We start from the raw sequence: 17500 nt of genomic DNA on the forward strand, positions 1-17500 counted from the left end.
GGATACCCAAAATGGGGGTGGGGTGGGGTGATAAAGGCTGAAGTGGCTTCAAACTTTCATGGGTGGGGGGATATGTTGATAGGATTATAGGATTATGATGTAGGTGTTCATATAGCTGCAATTGTTAGGCACAGAATAATTTTGTTTTGTTCACTTATTTTATGTTTAAATGAGGCTGGTACATTTTGAGTTGTACACATTTTAGTTTTATCCTGTTAGGCACAAATATGATTTCATGATTGTCATTATTTTTAAAATTATGTATGGCTAAAGAGTTGTGTAAAGGTGTCAAGTTGACAAGGGGTGGTCTGTGGTAATTGCATAACTTTATGTCAACTTGAAGATATATAAAAGTGTAGGGGTGGTATTTAACCTGTCAATCAGATCAGAGCCTGATGGTGACTCCTTGTTGGCATGGCCTTCTAATAAGGAGAGCCCTGGGAACCTTCTCTTTCTCTATTTCTCTTTGCCATCAACTTCCTGCTGACTGACCCTGGTTCTGCCAGGGCAGTAGATACGTCCACTGCAATTGAATCCACACCAACCTGTGACATCCCTGCATTCTGTATTATTGCTTATGATTGCATGAGTCTAAAGAGGGACTTATGGGCTAGTATCTGATATATGAACTTGAGTTGGACTGGGATGGCATGTTTTCTTGATGTATGATTGCTTCTTGATAAAAAGTTCTTTCTTGCACACATATGAATGTCACTGGATTTGTTTCTCTAGTCAGCCTAACACAGCTATGTAGAGAAAAAAGATAAGTTTACCCTGACTCAAAATAAAATACTGACTAAAATTAACAATGCAACTTATAATGATTTTCCAAAATTCTATACCTTCCAAAGGGCCATAGAAATAGGCCTCAGCTCCAGGCATTCAATTATGGTCTTCCTTTCCTCAAGCCATTGGACCACAAGGTAATGTACACATAATGCTAGCAAAGTAAACTGAGACCCAACTAAGCCTAGTGATTGGCTATACAAAAAAGGAAAACTGGTTCCAGGGCCCAGATCACTCACTTCAAATCAGGTACCCAACTAGGTCACTTAAAAACATAGTAATTAAAAAAGAATGACTTTGAAAGAAAGTTCCACTGACAAGATTACAATCCAAAGCCCTTCTTTTTGGTTCAAGCTCGTACACATCATCTTGGAGTATAAAAAGCAGTATGTTTCAAGAATTGGTTTATACTGCAGCATAAGTATTAGCAGCTAGAAATAAGAAAGTGGTTCAGGCTAACTGACAAAATATTACCAGGTTCTCAACAAGTCAAGGGTGATTTAACTTAATTGTTGCTTGGAAGATTGACTATAAGACCCTCAAAGTTATGTTAAATTTTGGCATTCTAAGATAAGCCCACAGGGTGACTTGTACTATCATCTGATTTGGGGTCAAGTAGCAGCAAGGTTGAAGGATCCCTATGGGCTGATGATGAGACCATAATGAAGGAAAAAAAGATCTCCCTCCAATTAGTCCAGTGATGTGTTTGATAATGTAATTACTAAGCATGTTCACTGTGAGAAAACATTAAGATAGATCATGAGAATGAAAATGAAGTCTAATAGTGCCATTTCAAATTCTAATATAGGGGAATGGAATCTCTGTAATGCAATGGAAAGAACTTTCCCTACTAATGATAGCATTAATTCACAAAGATGACATAGGTAATTAAGACTAGAGGCTTGTGACTACTAGAAGTCACAATGATAGAAATCACTAGAAGCTTGGATGAATCAACAAGGAATAGTGTATCAAAAGCTTTTCTAAATAAGTAAAATGCTGTTGCCATCAGATTGGAATGGGAACTAGGTCCTTGAATACTATCTTTTTAGTAGCCAAAGCTTTCACTTTTCTGTTTGTGCCATATCCCAGAAAGAATAGGATTAAGATTCAAGACAGAAAGAATGGGATTAAGATCCACAGAGAATGATAACATAAACAGTGGCAGAATTGGCCCTTCTACAGACACAGCCATAAAGTGACCAAAAATTACAAATAAGCTTCTTTCCAAAATCCTATAATTTAATCCAAAATTTATAGCAGCCAAACCAAATTTACTGTCAGTGAGTCTAATGCAATTTAGCATGACCCTATATGGGTTTCGGCAACTGTAAATCTGTACAAATGCATAAGTCTCATTTCTCTCCTGCTGGTGGGTTTGAACCACCAAACTTGCAGTTAGCAGGTCAATGTCTAATCCACAGCACCATCAAGGATCCATTAACGAAGAAAGGGCTACTGATATCCAATACAGGAGCACTTAGGTGATTTCACTCATCAGCTTCCAAACCTCATTCCTCAGCATATATCAGTAGTGGCCTGGTGTGGTTTGTTGGTGTCAAAAGAAGAATATGAACTCTGTTCTTAAATTTTTTGCTTGGTGGTTTCCTGAGGAACTGCACTTAAAAACTATTAGTAATAATATGATTGCAAAGTGATGTCCAAGAAAACCTGAAGTAACAATAACGAGATTCATTTTCATGGGAATGAAGCAACAGCATAGACTAGAGCAAGTATATATTAAAAAAAAAACTTTTAATGGTGATTTGGTGAACAATTACAGAACAATATTGGCTTTCCATTCAATAATTCTTACACATTTTCATTCATGACATTGATTGAAATCCACAATGTAACAGCACTCTACTCACTTTCTTCCTGTGCACAGTTTCCCTTTGTCCTTTTCTGTCCTTTTATGCGGTTTGACATTTGTTCCTAGTTAAGTGCTACTCTTTGGATTACATGTGGGAGACTGTTCTAAAGAGTGTGTATGTCCCTGGTACTGTTTTTCACCTTTTGGACTTACGTTATGTTCAGTTCCAGGCCTGATGGTGACTACGGGCCATGGTCGTAGGGATTGCACCAATCTCCATCAGATTGGTAAGCCTGGCCTTTTTTGTTTGCGTTTTATTAGATATTTTTCTCCCACTCTATCCAGGGCCTGCCTTTGTGATCCCTTTAAAAGCAGCCAGCAATAGTAGCCTGGCACCATCTTGGTCTTCTGGTCTGGTTTTACATGACCTTTAGACTATGGTAATTAGTCTTTAGACTACACTAATTATTTCCTTATATATTTGACTTTCTTCAATTTTCTTAGCTTCACATGAGGAAAGACCAATAGTTGAACCTTAAGTGGCTACTGATAAGCCTTTAAGACCCCCAGTCACTACTACCAGAATGTGGAACATTGTTTTTTTGATCTATGTTATGGCAATTAACCTTGGTGTCCTTCAAGGCTATGGTACTTAGGCCCCAAGCCCAGCCACTTATTCCATCAAGGTATTAGGTTCTAGCCAAGAAGTTTCATAACCTTGCACCCTGAATACTTCAGCATATTTATGGATATATTTGCACCACATAAATGTAGAAATATGTTTTGCTTAACAGTGCCGCTGAACTTTCTACCCTTGTTCAGCTTGAGTGTCTATTTATCCACTTGTAGATTATTATTATTACTGTTACAGCCATTGAGAGAACATGAAGGGAGGTGGTAGAATGCAGAAAGATATCCCTTTTTGCAGGGCCTACCCTCTCCCAAGTTAGTAGTAGGCTAAGATGCCAGCCACACCATAATGAGTCCCTCTAGGTACAGCAACTCGAGCCATCTAGCCCCACTAAATACTTGCTATTTTCAGAATTCCTCAAGCTGGAAATAACATCAGTCCTGGAACTGAACCTAACCTTAAGTCCAAAAGAACTAACCTGGCACTGACAAACATCTACATGGAAAACCAATATTGTTCTGCAATTTTCCCCCCAAATCACAATAAAAAGGTATATATATATATATATATAATATATATGTGTAAATTATATATATTGTATAATCTACAAGGAAAATCTAACTGAAACACATGCCTAGAAGCAGTGTAGTATTTGGAATTCTTATTTCTTGACCTCAAGTCTAAAGTTGAGAAATGGGCATGAGGTGATCTGGTAACACCTTTCTGGCACTTGGTACCAAACCCTAGAGTTAGATGGAAGAGGCCCTACATTGACTTGGAATGATGGGTGAGGAGCAGTGAGATGATGCAAGCATTGACCAGGTTTACACTGGAGCAGCAGCCTTAGAACCCCATTCAGTGTGTTGTTCAAGTCAAATGTATGCCTTTGGTCTTTTATAGTCAATTCTCTCATGCACTCTATTTAGTAACTACTTTCCTCCTATCAATTGTAGATAGAGGGAGTTCACCGGAGTCTTATTTCCTATGTAGTTCCACAAATGGATCTTGAGCTCCCACTGTCATCGATAGCCTTCTGTAAACCAGATTCTCACACTTTAGGCTCTAATACTAATCCTTCCTTCAACTTTGGATTATTACATATGCTATTTTATTTAATCTTCATAATAAGTCTACTATCCCTGTTTTTCAGATAAAAAAATTGAAGTTCAGAAAGATAAACGGTCTTGCCCAAAAGCCACAGAGCCAGGAAATTGTAAATCTGAGACTACATCTCAAGCTGTCTGCCAACAAATAACTTGCTCATTTCTTCATATCACACTGCCAGCATTCTAATCCTGAGGCCCTTCAACCTTCAAAGGCCCAAATCCCTCTGACCTTTTACTTGGGGTCTAGAATGTTCTGGCCTTCTTTTACAAAAGAAACGACTAAGGCTGTGGTAAGAATGTTCATTACACAACCTCACGGGGCTGTGGTATGTTTTCTATATTTATTATCTCACTCACTGTGACAGTCCCTGGCATAAAAGAATTTCCCCAAACCACTTTTCGATGGGTAAAATCTGAGCTCACAATTGTCAAAGTGCTGTTTATAGCACATAATCTCAGTGATGAAATACTGTGCTAACACTCTTCTCCAACGCAAACCTGCTAATTCATGGCCCAGAAGAAACAGAAGCTTCTGGGAGACCTTCTATGAAGGGACATATTCTTCATGGCATAAGGTCAAGGGGCCAAAGGCTTTGCAGAATCTCTGAGTGCTTGCCTCCCAGATTCTTGCAAAAAATAAAATCTGCAACCAGAAAACTCCCGTCTCTGGGCGAAATGCTTAACTCACATTATTCATATTAACCTTTGAAGAGCTCACGTGCAACAGCACCTGAGGTTGCTCAACTTACCTACATTACAGAAACGAGGGGACACAAAGAGAAAAAATTGAATGGGAAAAGTCTATAAAAAGAAGGATTTTTGTATAAAGAGGAGAAAAGGAAAATAAATCATAAAAGGGGGGGGATGGAAAAAATTCACATCAATATAAAGATGTCTTAAAAAAAAACAAAACAGCAAACCTAAGTTGGGAGCACCTAAAGCCTAGAAAATAAAGTGATTTATACAAAGTCCAAATGGGTGAGGAAGGGGAGATTGAAGATTGTCAAAATAAATAAGAGACAAAGGAAACACCTACAAATTAGAAGGGCAAAGAATAAAGAAAGGGAGCTTTGGTCATGGCTAAACCAAACTCATGGCCATTGAGTCAATTCTGACTCATTGCAACCCTGTAGGACAGAGTAGAACTGACCTTTGGGTTTCTGAGGCTATACATCTTTCCCAGAGCACAAAGTCACATATTTATCTCACAGAGCAGTGGGTAGATTTAAACTGTTGAGCAAAGCCTAGTACACTACACCACCAGGGTTCCTTAGAACCTGGGTAGGAGACAGTAATAATTATAATAATAATAGTTAGGGAAAAGTGTGAGAGGACCCACCAGGAGAGGAATGAGCAGGAAAACAGGGACTGCAAGCCAGGGGTAGGCAGCCAAGGAAAGAGGGGAGGAGAGTGAAGGCAGACACTCACCCTCACAAAGCTGGCAGGAAACCATCCCTCCTCATCGTCGATCTGGCCCCACCACCAATCCTTGTTGGAGGCATCCAAGACTTTGATGACGTCGCCAGCCTTAAATGCCAACTCCCGGTTGGCCATGGTGACGTGATCCCATACTGCCTCAGCACTAACGATGGAATCTCCAGTGATCAGCTTAGGAGACAAAATGAGAATGTGTTCAGTCCACACAGCTGACTACCTTGCTTATCCCTTCTTCCACCCACAGAGCTGTACTACTTATAGAAAAACGGATACGTAATAGTAATTAGGGATAAGGATAAGGAGGATGGCACTGAAGCACAAACTCCATTCAACCACAAAACAAACAATATTGCCAACGCTCCATTAGCCAGTGGGTAAAATAACCCAGTGAGTCAATGTGGATTACATAGGCCTATACTTTTATCTCTACTCATAAGGTCCTCCTCTGGGTAAGAGAGAAAGCTCTAGTCTATCTCTCTTTGGAGTACCAAAGCAGCCCTGAATCTGCCCAGGGTTGAGAGGCTGAAATCAATAGCGAAATTATGTTCAGGCTTGTTTGCTTTTAATTCTCTGTTCTCCTTTGCCCTTACACTCTCTTCCTTAAAACTGACCAATTAAGAGTTAGTGACACATTATTCACCCCATTGCACCCTTCCCTTTGTAGGACCAGAAAATGCTATTTTTCGCACAAAATAGACCTTGGTCCTGCAAGCTCCTGCTCTGACCCACACATGATGCCATCCAGAGAGGCCATGGTATGAAAGAAAACGACTTTCCGTTGTGCTTTGCACCTGAGGATATCATTCCTGACACAGATTGATTCAGTGATTTGTACAACTACCCTGAGAGATACACAGCAGATCTGGATTGTACAAATCACCTTTACCAAAACTAAGATGCTTTGGAGGAAGGCATCACAGAAAGGCATATTCTTTCATACCATGAACTCTCTGAGCTTGACTTTTACCTGATGTGTTGCGTTTTTTTCATTTATCAGACCCTTTAAAAACTGAGCTTTAAATAAATTAAAGGACAATTTCAGGTTCATCCAGTAAGGCAGGAACTGTAGCTGGACTCTTACCCTGTTCATTAGACTTTTTTACCAGCAGGATTGGGCTCCACACAGCAGTAGGCAGGGATCTATCCCACTGCCATATGTACATATGCACATTCACAACACTCATCTAAGACAATGATGAGATGGAGGAAGGGGTAGTCTGCCTTTCTCTGGCTACTTTGTTATTTGTTCTCTTTTTTCTCCAACTGGTTCCAACCTGGATGGGCCCATCAGTGTTCCTGACATCTGGAGAAAAAGGTTTCAGAATAGAGAACATACAACCTGTCAGGTAAACAGACTCAAGCACTGTCTTCAGCATTGCATTTTTAACAAAATCTCTGGAAGTCAGTTTTTCCATCCATCTGCTTTAAGAAAAGACTGATTCCCCAAAGCAGTCAAGGATCCACAAGACAAAAGACAAAACAGTTCAAAGACAACAGAGATGGATATGGAATATGCATCCTATGCCACAGGTCTATTCTCTAATACATCAGCTGAATTAACAATTTATCACACACACGAACATGTACCCACTATAATCTCTTGACTTGATTAAGGTATTGCATTGATTAGGCACTATTTGAGACATTCTCTGTTGCTCAGACTTCTAGTCACTAACCTTCCACAGAAGTTTGAAAACATAGGAAGAGAGCTGATCAGCATAAACAACAATAAAAAGAGATTTCCAGTAGGATCTTTTATAACATTACATCTCAATTACCACATGCTTTACTGTTTGCAAAGTATCTACATTTACTGCATCACTTTACCCTCATTGAATAAACTTGTGATCTCAAGGGCTCAATAGAAAGTAAATGACTAGAAAAGAACGATGGCAATATATGTACAAACTGTGGGATACAATTGATATATGGACTGCAACAAGAGTTGTAAGATCCCCACCCCCATAAAATGATCTTTTAATATATTAAAAACATTGAAGAAGCCAAGCCTCAGAGGGATGACTGGGCCTTCTGACAGTCATATAATTAATAAAATATAGAGTCAAGTTTTCTGACTTCATGCATTCTTATAGTTATATTATTACACTATCGAGGTCTACTCTTTAACTATACTGAATTTATAGACCGCCATCTACATTGAATTTAGATAAGTCCATCATAAGGAATCTCAAGAAGAAAATGTGGCCCAGGCTATTTTTATGCTGAATTTGCTTTCTCTAACTGCACCAGAAGGCAATCTTTTCTTAAAAACCAAGTGAAAAAAAATTGCTGGTTAGTGGCTACAATAAAATGAATCTTTGTACATTACTTTTCCTTCTTGCCCAACCTAGGTCCTAGGTGAACATTGCTAGAGCTCAATAAGCACCTAGCCCCAACCCGGAGTACCAGAAGGACTTGTGGTTACATCCTAGGCTTTTTTTATCAAGGATCAAAATCTTTGTCATATTCTGTACATGAAAAGAACATAGGGATGCTGCCGTTTTGACTCTCCTTGGACTGAGTTCTGGCTAATTTCACTGCTTGAGCTTTTTTCCTGCTATGCTGTCTTCTTTTTAAGGACTCCACATTTGGCTTATTTTCACAAATGCTGGCTCACTCTCACTACCATTCAAGTCAGCAGGTATACTTTGGGGATCAGGCCACAGAGCCAAACACTAGAAACATATACCTTGAACAGAATTAATTCAGAACTCAGTGGCCACAAAACAATTAATTAATTGGCTAGGAATAACTTTGGAATTAATGACTTGGAGAACTAGACAGCATTTCAAAGCACATCACTCTTAACGCCTCATTTGACAGGTCAGATATATAGCAAGAGTGATATCTGGCTATATAAGATTGCCAGACTCTTGGAGCAGTGCTCACCACCCCTCACCCCCCACCCCCATCAATATAACCCAATAGAAAAGGAAGGTAGAAAAGATTTAGATTGAAGATCTTATCTCAACTGCTTGCTGAAAGTGTACCTATGATAATGACAGTGTTTAATATATAAGCACTACTATGTGCCAGGCAAAGAATCTTGGTAGTGCTATAGTTAAGTGTTGGGCTCCCAAACACAAGGTCAGTGATTCAAACTCACCAGCCATTCTGCCGGGAAAAAAAATGAGTCTATCTATTCCCATAAAAATGTACTGCCTTGGAAACCTTAGGGAGTAGTTCTACTCTCCCCCATATAAGGTTGCTATGAGTCAGAATCGACTATATGGCAGTAGGTTGGGTTATTCTAAGCACTTTATATGCATTAACTTATTTAATCTTCACAGAAGTCCTTTGAGTACACACTATTATCACTTTTATTTTATAGATCAGAAAACTGAACCCCAGAGTAGCTATATAATTTGCCAAGGAGAAACATAATAAGTGTTTAAGCATAATAAGTATTTAAACTAGTGAGCAAATGGAAGTTTGAAGCCTAAAGCTGATCTCTGTTTATAGAGATGAGACGTGTTCAAAGCTGACTTGTAGTGACCATTGGGACATTCTGGGAGCAAGAAAAATAAGAATAAAAAAGATAAAGAAGAAAGGAAAAGAAGGAAGGGGGTAGGAGTGAGGGAAAACCAAAAAGAAACCAGTTGCCAATAAGTCAATTTTGACTTCTGGTAGCCCATACATTTCAAAGTATAACAGAGTTTGGTAGAGTTCTTCAGCTTCTGATTGTTCAGAAATATATCACCATGCCTTTGTTCTGAGGTACTTCTACATGAATTTGAACCACCAACCTTTCATTTAGTAGCTGAATGCTTAACCATTTGTATTACACATGGACACCAAGGAGAGAAGGACTTAAACTTATTTGTTAAATATATGTCAAGATTTGTATAAGGGGGTTTCTCCTATTATCCCAATCTTTACAATACTCATTCCTACTTTAACTGAAAATAACCTGTGGTATTGATCATCCAGTTGGTAAATGGTGCAATGGATATGAATATGCAGTCTATTTTACTCTAAAGCTTCGTCTTCTTTTTTTTTGTCTTGCCAATCCTCCACACCGTTTGTCAAAAAGGCAAAAAGAGAAAAAGGACACCCAACTAATTTCTACATTCCAAATATGAACCAACTTTGCAAAACTCTTAAGAGCAGCGGACATCAATCCCATGGAACCTGCAACCATCGAGGCAATCCTGACATAGAAACCTAAGATAGGGTTTCCAAGGCTGTAAATCTTTACAGGAGCAGAGTCGCCTTTTTCTCCCTCAGAGTAGCTGTGGGTTTGAACAGCCAGCCTTAAGGTTAGCAAGCAGTTCAAAGCTTACCCAACAGTGCTAGCAGGGCTCAAACTCAAACCCAAGGAGATTTTGTTAAAGTAGATTGTTGGGCTCCACGTTTAGTGTCTTTGATTCAGTGGGTCTGGGGTGGGGCTTGAGAGTTTGCATTTTAAACATGTTCCCATATGATACTCACATTGCTGGTCCAACAATACTTGAAAAATCACTATCCTAGAGGATCTTTGTAGTCTAGGTTCCACCCTTGCCTTTCTTGGTTATGTGAGTGCTCAGAAACTAACCAAGACGTTAGTGATTCAAACCCACCAGTCACTCCTTGAAAAAAATGACTTGGCGGTCTGCTTCTATAAAGATTACCATCTAGGAAACCCTGTGGGCAGTTCTACTCTGTCCTTTAGGCTCATCACAAGTTGTAATCAACTTGATGACCTACAACAATAAGAAGTCTAGGTCTTATCCTTGCCTCTCCTGATGCTTCAGTCTACTCCAGTATCCATGTGCCATCACAGGATGGCTGAGAATCAGGCCTCTATCACTGAATGCCTGTCTTCAAGGCTCTCTTTGGTGTATGTCTGAGTAAGGGTATTTGGGGTCACAACACAAAACAACTTTAAGATCACACCCCGTTTTTTCAGGGCCATCCCATTTGCCCTACTCTTCTTACTCTTGCCCTCTAGCTGAACATTATTATCCAAAATAGATATTTCATTAGCCCTGATGGCTACCAGAAATATTAGTTTTAGTAGCAAGAAGCAGAAGGGGAATGGATTTTTTTGAAAGGATGCATCATGTATTGTGCAGAATGGCAAAAATGCCAAATGCCATGAAGGTAGTTGAGCTGTGCATGCTTTCCAAAAAATTTTACAGGAGGACAAGGAGTAGGAAAAGAGTATTTGACTCTCTCTGAGGTTTCAGTTTGGTGCTTTCATACATCCATGCAGAAAGTCCTCTCTGTCATCAGCAAACTTAAACAAGTACAAATCCTTTTTTCTCTTTCACACATAAAAAACAGGCTAAAATTGTATGCCCCATGAGATCACTCAGCACTCTCTTGTATAAGCCAGATGTGCCTTTTCCCTCCAATGTCCAAGGACAAATATTCTGCTCATTTCTAGAAAGCTATACCAATAACAGCTAAAACTCACCTTGGTATACAGCAAACACTCATATTGGCTATTGGAAGAAGCTCTGTCAATAATTCTATGTATGATTTTGGGCAAGTTCCTTTCCTTATGTCCATCTCACTTTCCTTACCTATCTAGTAATTAACTTAATATAGTTAGATTCTCACATTCTTTCCCTCTCTGACATTCTATTGAGGATAACACTTTAGATTAGCATAGGATTGGAATTTCATTAATACATCTTATTTCTCCTCTTCTTTGTGTATGATGTGTTGTTTTTACAACTCTCTACCTCAGGAAAGTGAGAACTTGGAGTTGACGTACCCTCTTGAAGATAATTCCCTCATCCATTGTTGACAACACATTGAAGAAGACACGTCAGACCTGAGGAATGGGCTTTTCACTTTACTTCTTGACTGCTCATTCAAAAAGCAATGGGAGCTTTGTGCTTTGCTTGCACCATTGAGGATTTCAGATAAATCATCTTTCTTGTAATAACAGGTCTCACCTGCCTCTAGTACCATATTTCCAATAGCCTGCTCCACATTTCACTGGGTGGCCTGCTATCTCTCCAATAGAACATTGTAAACTCATAATTTGTCCTCATTACCATCCTCTCTAATGTTTTCCATTTCTGATAATGCCTCTACTATCAATATTTTCCTTACTGAATCCCTCAAGACTTCTTTATTGGTACCACTCATCATGGTCAAGAAGCTTCAAAAACTACTTATCATTATTCTTACAAGGCACTCTTTAATCTAGGACCACTACTGGACCCAATCCATGATTTGAACTAGGCAGGGGTCTCCTACTCTAATCAGATTGATCTTCTTGCAAGAAGATCCTCTCTCACATCTATACCCATAAGTATAGGGGCACTGAAGTCAAGTTGCCTCTTTCTAACTGTGATTTTGGTCCACTTGTAATGACTAAAGTCTATATTCTTTCTCCCTTGGCTTCTTTCAGTAACAACACATTGCCATCAAGTTGATTCCGACTCACAGTGACCATATAGAATAGGACAGAACTGCTCCTGTGAGTTTTCATACTGTAACTCTTTATGGGAGCAGAAAATTTTATCTTTCTCTCATGGAGTGGCAAGTGGTTTCAAACTACTGACCTTGTGGTTAGTAACTCTATGCATAACCACTAGGCCACCAGGACTACTTTCTACCTAGGATAAAAAAAAATTAGGTAATTTAGAGTTAATCTTGTTGTCAACCAGAGTATTATGGTGCAAACAGTCTGAATTGGTTGGGTAAATCTAAGATAGCTCCTTGATCCATGTGACATTGTTGGATCTATAAAACCAGACAAGCTCTGACTCTGATCATAGCAACAGATTTAGCATCTCTATCAGCTTATATAACGTCCTAGGGAGAGCAGGAAATTATTTTCATAATATGCATCCAGATTACCTAAAGGACAATCAATCCATTATTAGCAAGATTTATTTCCAAATGTTTCCTGGGGCAGGCTAATTTTGTTAAAGATCCGCATAGGTACTGAATAGTTTTAAAGTAAGAAGATATGCTAAACAAGAATAGTAAGAATTTTTTAAATCACAAGGGTTGCCTTTTCTTTACCTGGTTCCAGCTTAAATATGGGTGTTTCTATCACTCATAACTACAAAATTTCAATTCTGATTAATTAATGGATTCAAGTTATAAGTTCTAAATGTCCCCAAAGTAAGTGTGTAAAGTATGTAACTATCACCTCCTTTAACTAGAAATGCGGCTCCCCCCCTCCTAGTTTTGGCATGTGATTTGTGAGTCACTAAATATTGGAAGATCTAGACTGGCTTCGGGCATATATAGAATACACAAAATTAATATTTTCCTTGTTTGGTATCTGGAAAGAAGATACTTATAACTATTGAGTATCTTTGTTGATCTTTACCAAAACTAGCCTGTCCCAGGAAACACCTGGGAATAAATCTTATCCACAGTGAACTGTCTTGTAAGTAATCTTTGTATCTATCATGTAAATAATTTCCTTGATGCCATACAATAGTCTGTAACCTGACAGAGATGATAAACCTGACAGGTGTGATGTGAAAAGTTGAGTCTAGATAGGCTTCAGGTTCAGCAACAGCAAGTCATCTGTCTCAGTCAAGAGGCCACTGCATCTATTGATCAAAAGCCAATTCCCACCAGCTAGAACCCAAAAGCTGAGGAAATCAGACTAGGTCCCTAGGGTATAATGTCATCCAGGAGATTTTTTTCATTAGGACAGCTTCTTTGTGCACATCTTTCAAAGGAATAATAGATCACAAATTGATCTCACTTATAATGGTGACCAAGTAGATGAGGAAAGGAAAGTTGCTTATTCAGCCTGGACCTTAACAATTAACTCTTCTGGTATGACACTTTAGTCATTAACTCAGCCTAATGAGCTAAGGAGTTTCTGAAATGAGATTTAGTTTCTCCCTCAGAGCTCACAATTTAAATAGGGACTTGATTGTTGAGGGAATATATCCATTTAAAATGTAACCAAATGGACCAAGAATTACATAAATCAGAGAAAAGACATGTTTCTGGACTACAAACTATGTTGCTGTTAGCTATATCAGAGGAGTTACCAATTGGATAAACACCAGTTTGCATCTCCAAAATATCATGTTGTTCTGGAATCTTTTAGCTTCATCCTGGTGCCCCTGACCCTTTACACCAGTATTTCTCAGTATGTGGTTCTGTTTCAGAGACCTGCTGTTTAGAATCATCCCAGAATGTTTAACAGGCAGTTAAAATGATTCTTAATCACGTCATATTGAAGCCAACTGTTTTCAATTTCCCAAGACTAGTTTAGTTATTTTACAGTACAAGAAATCCCTCACTTAGGAAAAAAAATCTGAAACATCGTCTTGGGTTTCTTCAGATTCTCTGCAGATCAGGGAATTATGAAAACTTGTTCAGAACTTTCCAAGTTTTCCTTGCATGAGAGGCTGTCTGCATCTACTTTGTTTCACTCCCCTCTACCTCAGGTCCTGACCGTCAACACTGCAGCCACCAAGGACCTGATGAAAAATCATAGCTTCATACCTATGTGAAATTTCCTAGATCTGTATTCAATTTACCCAAGTCTGCCTGAGAGATTCTAAGAAGCAAATTATTAGTCAAAAATAATGGGCCCAGTATTGAATCAGAAGCATGCCATGCCAAGCTGGAGGCTACCCAAAACCCTAAAATTCTCCTGACCTGAATATCATACTCATCATCTTGAATTTGCTATGGATATTAAGCTCTAGCCACCCACTAGGATCTCTTATACCTCAATACCACAAGCGATGAGAGCTGGCCAGGATAAGTCTAGGAAAGAAGCAAGGGTGCTCACATAGCTCCAAATCTCTGAGGTGATCTTGGAGTCTGCACCTGGGTACTTTATAATTTCTTCCTGTAGTTCCAATGGGACTAATCCTTATCTTTTCCTGTACTCTAATTTTAAAGTCAGCCTGAGAAGTTTCCTGAGAAGTATTGCAGTGGGCATGTCTAGGTTTCCAAAAGAGTAGGAAAAGGGGACAATAATTAAATGATGTCATCAATGCCTCCCAAGAGCAAAGTTATATACTTATCAACACCACAGGCAGAGGGTAGGTGGACATGACAAAAAGAAGGCAAAGCCAATTTTTCTTCGATCCATTTAACAGATGTCTTGTTAAATCTTGTAGGAGGAAGAGGACAATAAGTGAAGTGGGCATGGTGCCCACAGAGGAAATAGGTCTTATGGTCTAACAATTTCAAATGTGGCCATCTCGTCTAGTTAGTGAGAACAGGAGCAGAATTTAGTCAAGAGAACTGTGAGTTGCTCCTATATTTGGAGAAGGCAAAAAAATAAATTCATTAACATCAACTTACACTGCTTTGAAATCTACTGAACATTTCTACCTAATAAACAAGCTTTCAAAGGTTGTGGGTCTTGGCACACATTTCTAAAGAGAATGGAAGTGTATTCTGTATCCTTACAGTCCATATAAATCTTCACTAAAACAGTCAGAAAGTAAAACATGGTTTCCAGTGGGCTAACGATTTCCCTCTGCTGTGAAAAACAATCAAACTTCTGCGAGAAAAATAAACAAACAAACTTCTAATCAAGGCCAAGGCATTCAAGTGAACCTCAAATCTAAGGCACTTGGCATAACTAAAATGGTTGTCCCAGATCTAAACTAACTTCCATTTTAAATCGAATTGCTGCTTGGTCTAAAAACCCATCTGCTGCTGCTCTGGAAGAGATGATGTAGTTTCTTTTATAAAAGTTTAACTGATTGTAACCAAATGGAGGAAGGGTCAAGATTATAGCTTATACAAGGAATTGCTTCTTAAAAGATGTTTGTCAAGAGTGTTGATGGCTTGATCCAAGAAGAATGCCTAGGTCAATATGTCCCAGGAAATTGGGAAATAAAATTAATAATGTTAATAAGGATTGTTGCTTAAAACCCCCCTTGTAAATTTTCATCATGTACACTCCCTTATATCTATAAACATGTAGTGCTTGGTTTATTCTACCTGATAAAAATCTTGCTTTAAAGTGCAGTGAAGAAATCAGATGGTGTCCATCTATCAGAAAGAATAGCATCTGAATATTCTAAGATAGATGTGATGGTGATTGGAAAATTCCCCTTTATATGATTGAACGACTGAACTACTCGATTGTATGATATGTAAATTATGTGTCAATAGAATTGTTGGAGGGGGGGGAGGAATAGCATCTTGGCTCCTAAAGGCTTTTCTTAAAATAAGCAGTCAACTAAATGAAGAAACTTGGAAGAAACACCGAAGTCTGTGTGATCTACAGCTTGTAAACAATTAAATCCAAGAACTGTATTAGATCTTAAATTCTAAGTACCCATTATGCAGAAGGCTATGGATGAGAATGAAAGCCCAAAATCCATTTGCAGAGTCCCATTAATTCTCTATTAAGCTTCCAGAGAAGCCCCATTGAATCAAGAATCTGAATAGCTCTGCTATCAGAAAGAATACATTGGAAAATGAATTAATGCAGATATGATTAGACTAAAAGTTAACATCTTATAATTTTGCTCTCCCTTTTGACCCATTTAAAACTTGTTCTAGTTTTATTATTTTCTTCTTTCTTTTCAATTAAGGTTTATCTCTGTTTTATTTGTTATTGTTTGGGGGTATTTTTGTTTTTGTTTGGGGGTATCTTTGTCTGTCTTTCAGAATATAAAATTGAAGATAGATAAACACATAGTGACAGTAGCTAGATTAATAGTTTCATCGGGATATGACAGGGGAGGTTGGTGGGAAATGGAGGAGCTAATAATAATGAGTACAAAAATGAAGAGAATCTTCTAAAGTTGATTGTGATGCTGATTGCGCAACTCTTTAAAATCTTCCTCCTATAACATGAAATAGTATATAATACCCTGCTTGGGTGCTAGTACGTTTTCCCATATGTGAATCTTTCAATAAAACTCACTTCTAACAGAGTGCAAGACATGTTTCACTAAGATATTTATTGATGACCCAAAGGTGAACTTGCTTCTGCAACTTCAAAGATGCCAAAGATTCAGGCCAATGGTACAGGAATGGTTCATTTTGGAACACTCTATCTCCATGACAGTTTTGGGATTTGCAGCAGAGATCCTTGCAAGCCCAAGCCTCTGCTCTCTTTGCATAAAAGATTCCCAAGTTTCATAGTAGGACTTTCCTTTCTGTATTTATGAAATTGAACTTTTATTTTTTTTAAGTTTCTTTGGTTTTACATCCCATAAATGTAAGAATTTCAGAATCTTAAAAGCCACTTAAAACCAGTGAGCACAGGCTAGGTCAAAACCCTGCCACAAGAATTCTGCAGCACTTCTTTAAAAGGGATGCTATCTTGTTCTGAGACACTTAAAGCTATAGCTTTTTGGCAAAAGCTTCTGAACCTAACTTGAAGCTGACTTTGGAAACATGAAAAATGTGAAGCCTAAGAGTGATACCAAATTTCCTTTAGGAATGTGTGTTCATTGCACAAACAAGTATTTTGGTTCTTTGCCATGTATGTTTCTGTCTGCTTGGTATGATTAGAAGATCAGTGAACATTTAATACATCTTTGATATAAGTTAAATTACTTATGCAGTAAGTTAGAAAATATGCCTCCTGTGTTAGGAAATTACAATAGGAAACTTCAAACTGGTGCCTCGCAGTTGTCTCAAAGACATCAAAATAGCAAAATGCCCTCTCTGCAAATGCCTTTTCCCACATCGGTAAAACAGGGGGGAAAAGGCAAAATACAGTTTCTGAAGTAACTAAACAAAAGAAGGCATTACAAATTCAGAGTCCTGCTAACACTCTCCAGTGCAGTTCTCTCTGTTTTTCTGTCAGCAGCAGTTTCTCTGCACTTT

The 17500-nt window shown here is 38.5% G+C and overlaps 1 protein-coding gene across 6 annotated transcripts in view; it reads right to left on the minus strand.

The window, feature by feature from the left end:
• Positions 1–17500, minus strand: part of ARHGEF9 (Cdc42 guanine nucleotide exchange factor 9) — a 308501-nt gene that overhangs the window by 209545 nt on the left and 81456 nt on the right. For 4 of the 6 annotated variants that reach the window (XM_045297832.1, XM_045297829.1, XM_045297831.1 and 1 more), the window contains exons 2-3: positions 6855–7076; positions 5765–5944 (exon numbers count right to left, since the gene is read on the minus strand). In XM_045297832.1, the coding sequence (XP_045153767.1) occupies positions 5765–5944; positions 6855–6863 (189 nt within the window). In that variant the 5' untranslated portion in view covers positions 6864–7076. The remainder of the gene's footprint in view (positions 1–5764; positions 5945–6854; positions 7077–17500) is intronic. The other 2 variants (XM_045297828.1, XM_030887714.2) reach the window with 1 other exon arrangement.

The sequence above is a fragment of the Echinops telfairi genome, unplaced genomic scaffold (genome assembly GCF_000313985.2).
Source record: "Echinops telfairi isolate 266 unplaced genomic scaffold, ASM31398v2 ScPeMD7_7423;HRSCAF=8461, whole genome shotgun sequence".
NCBI lineage: Eukaryota > Metazoa > Chordata > Mammalia > Afrosoricida > Tenrecidae > Echinops > Echinops telfairi.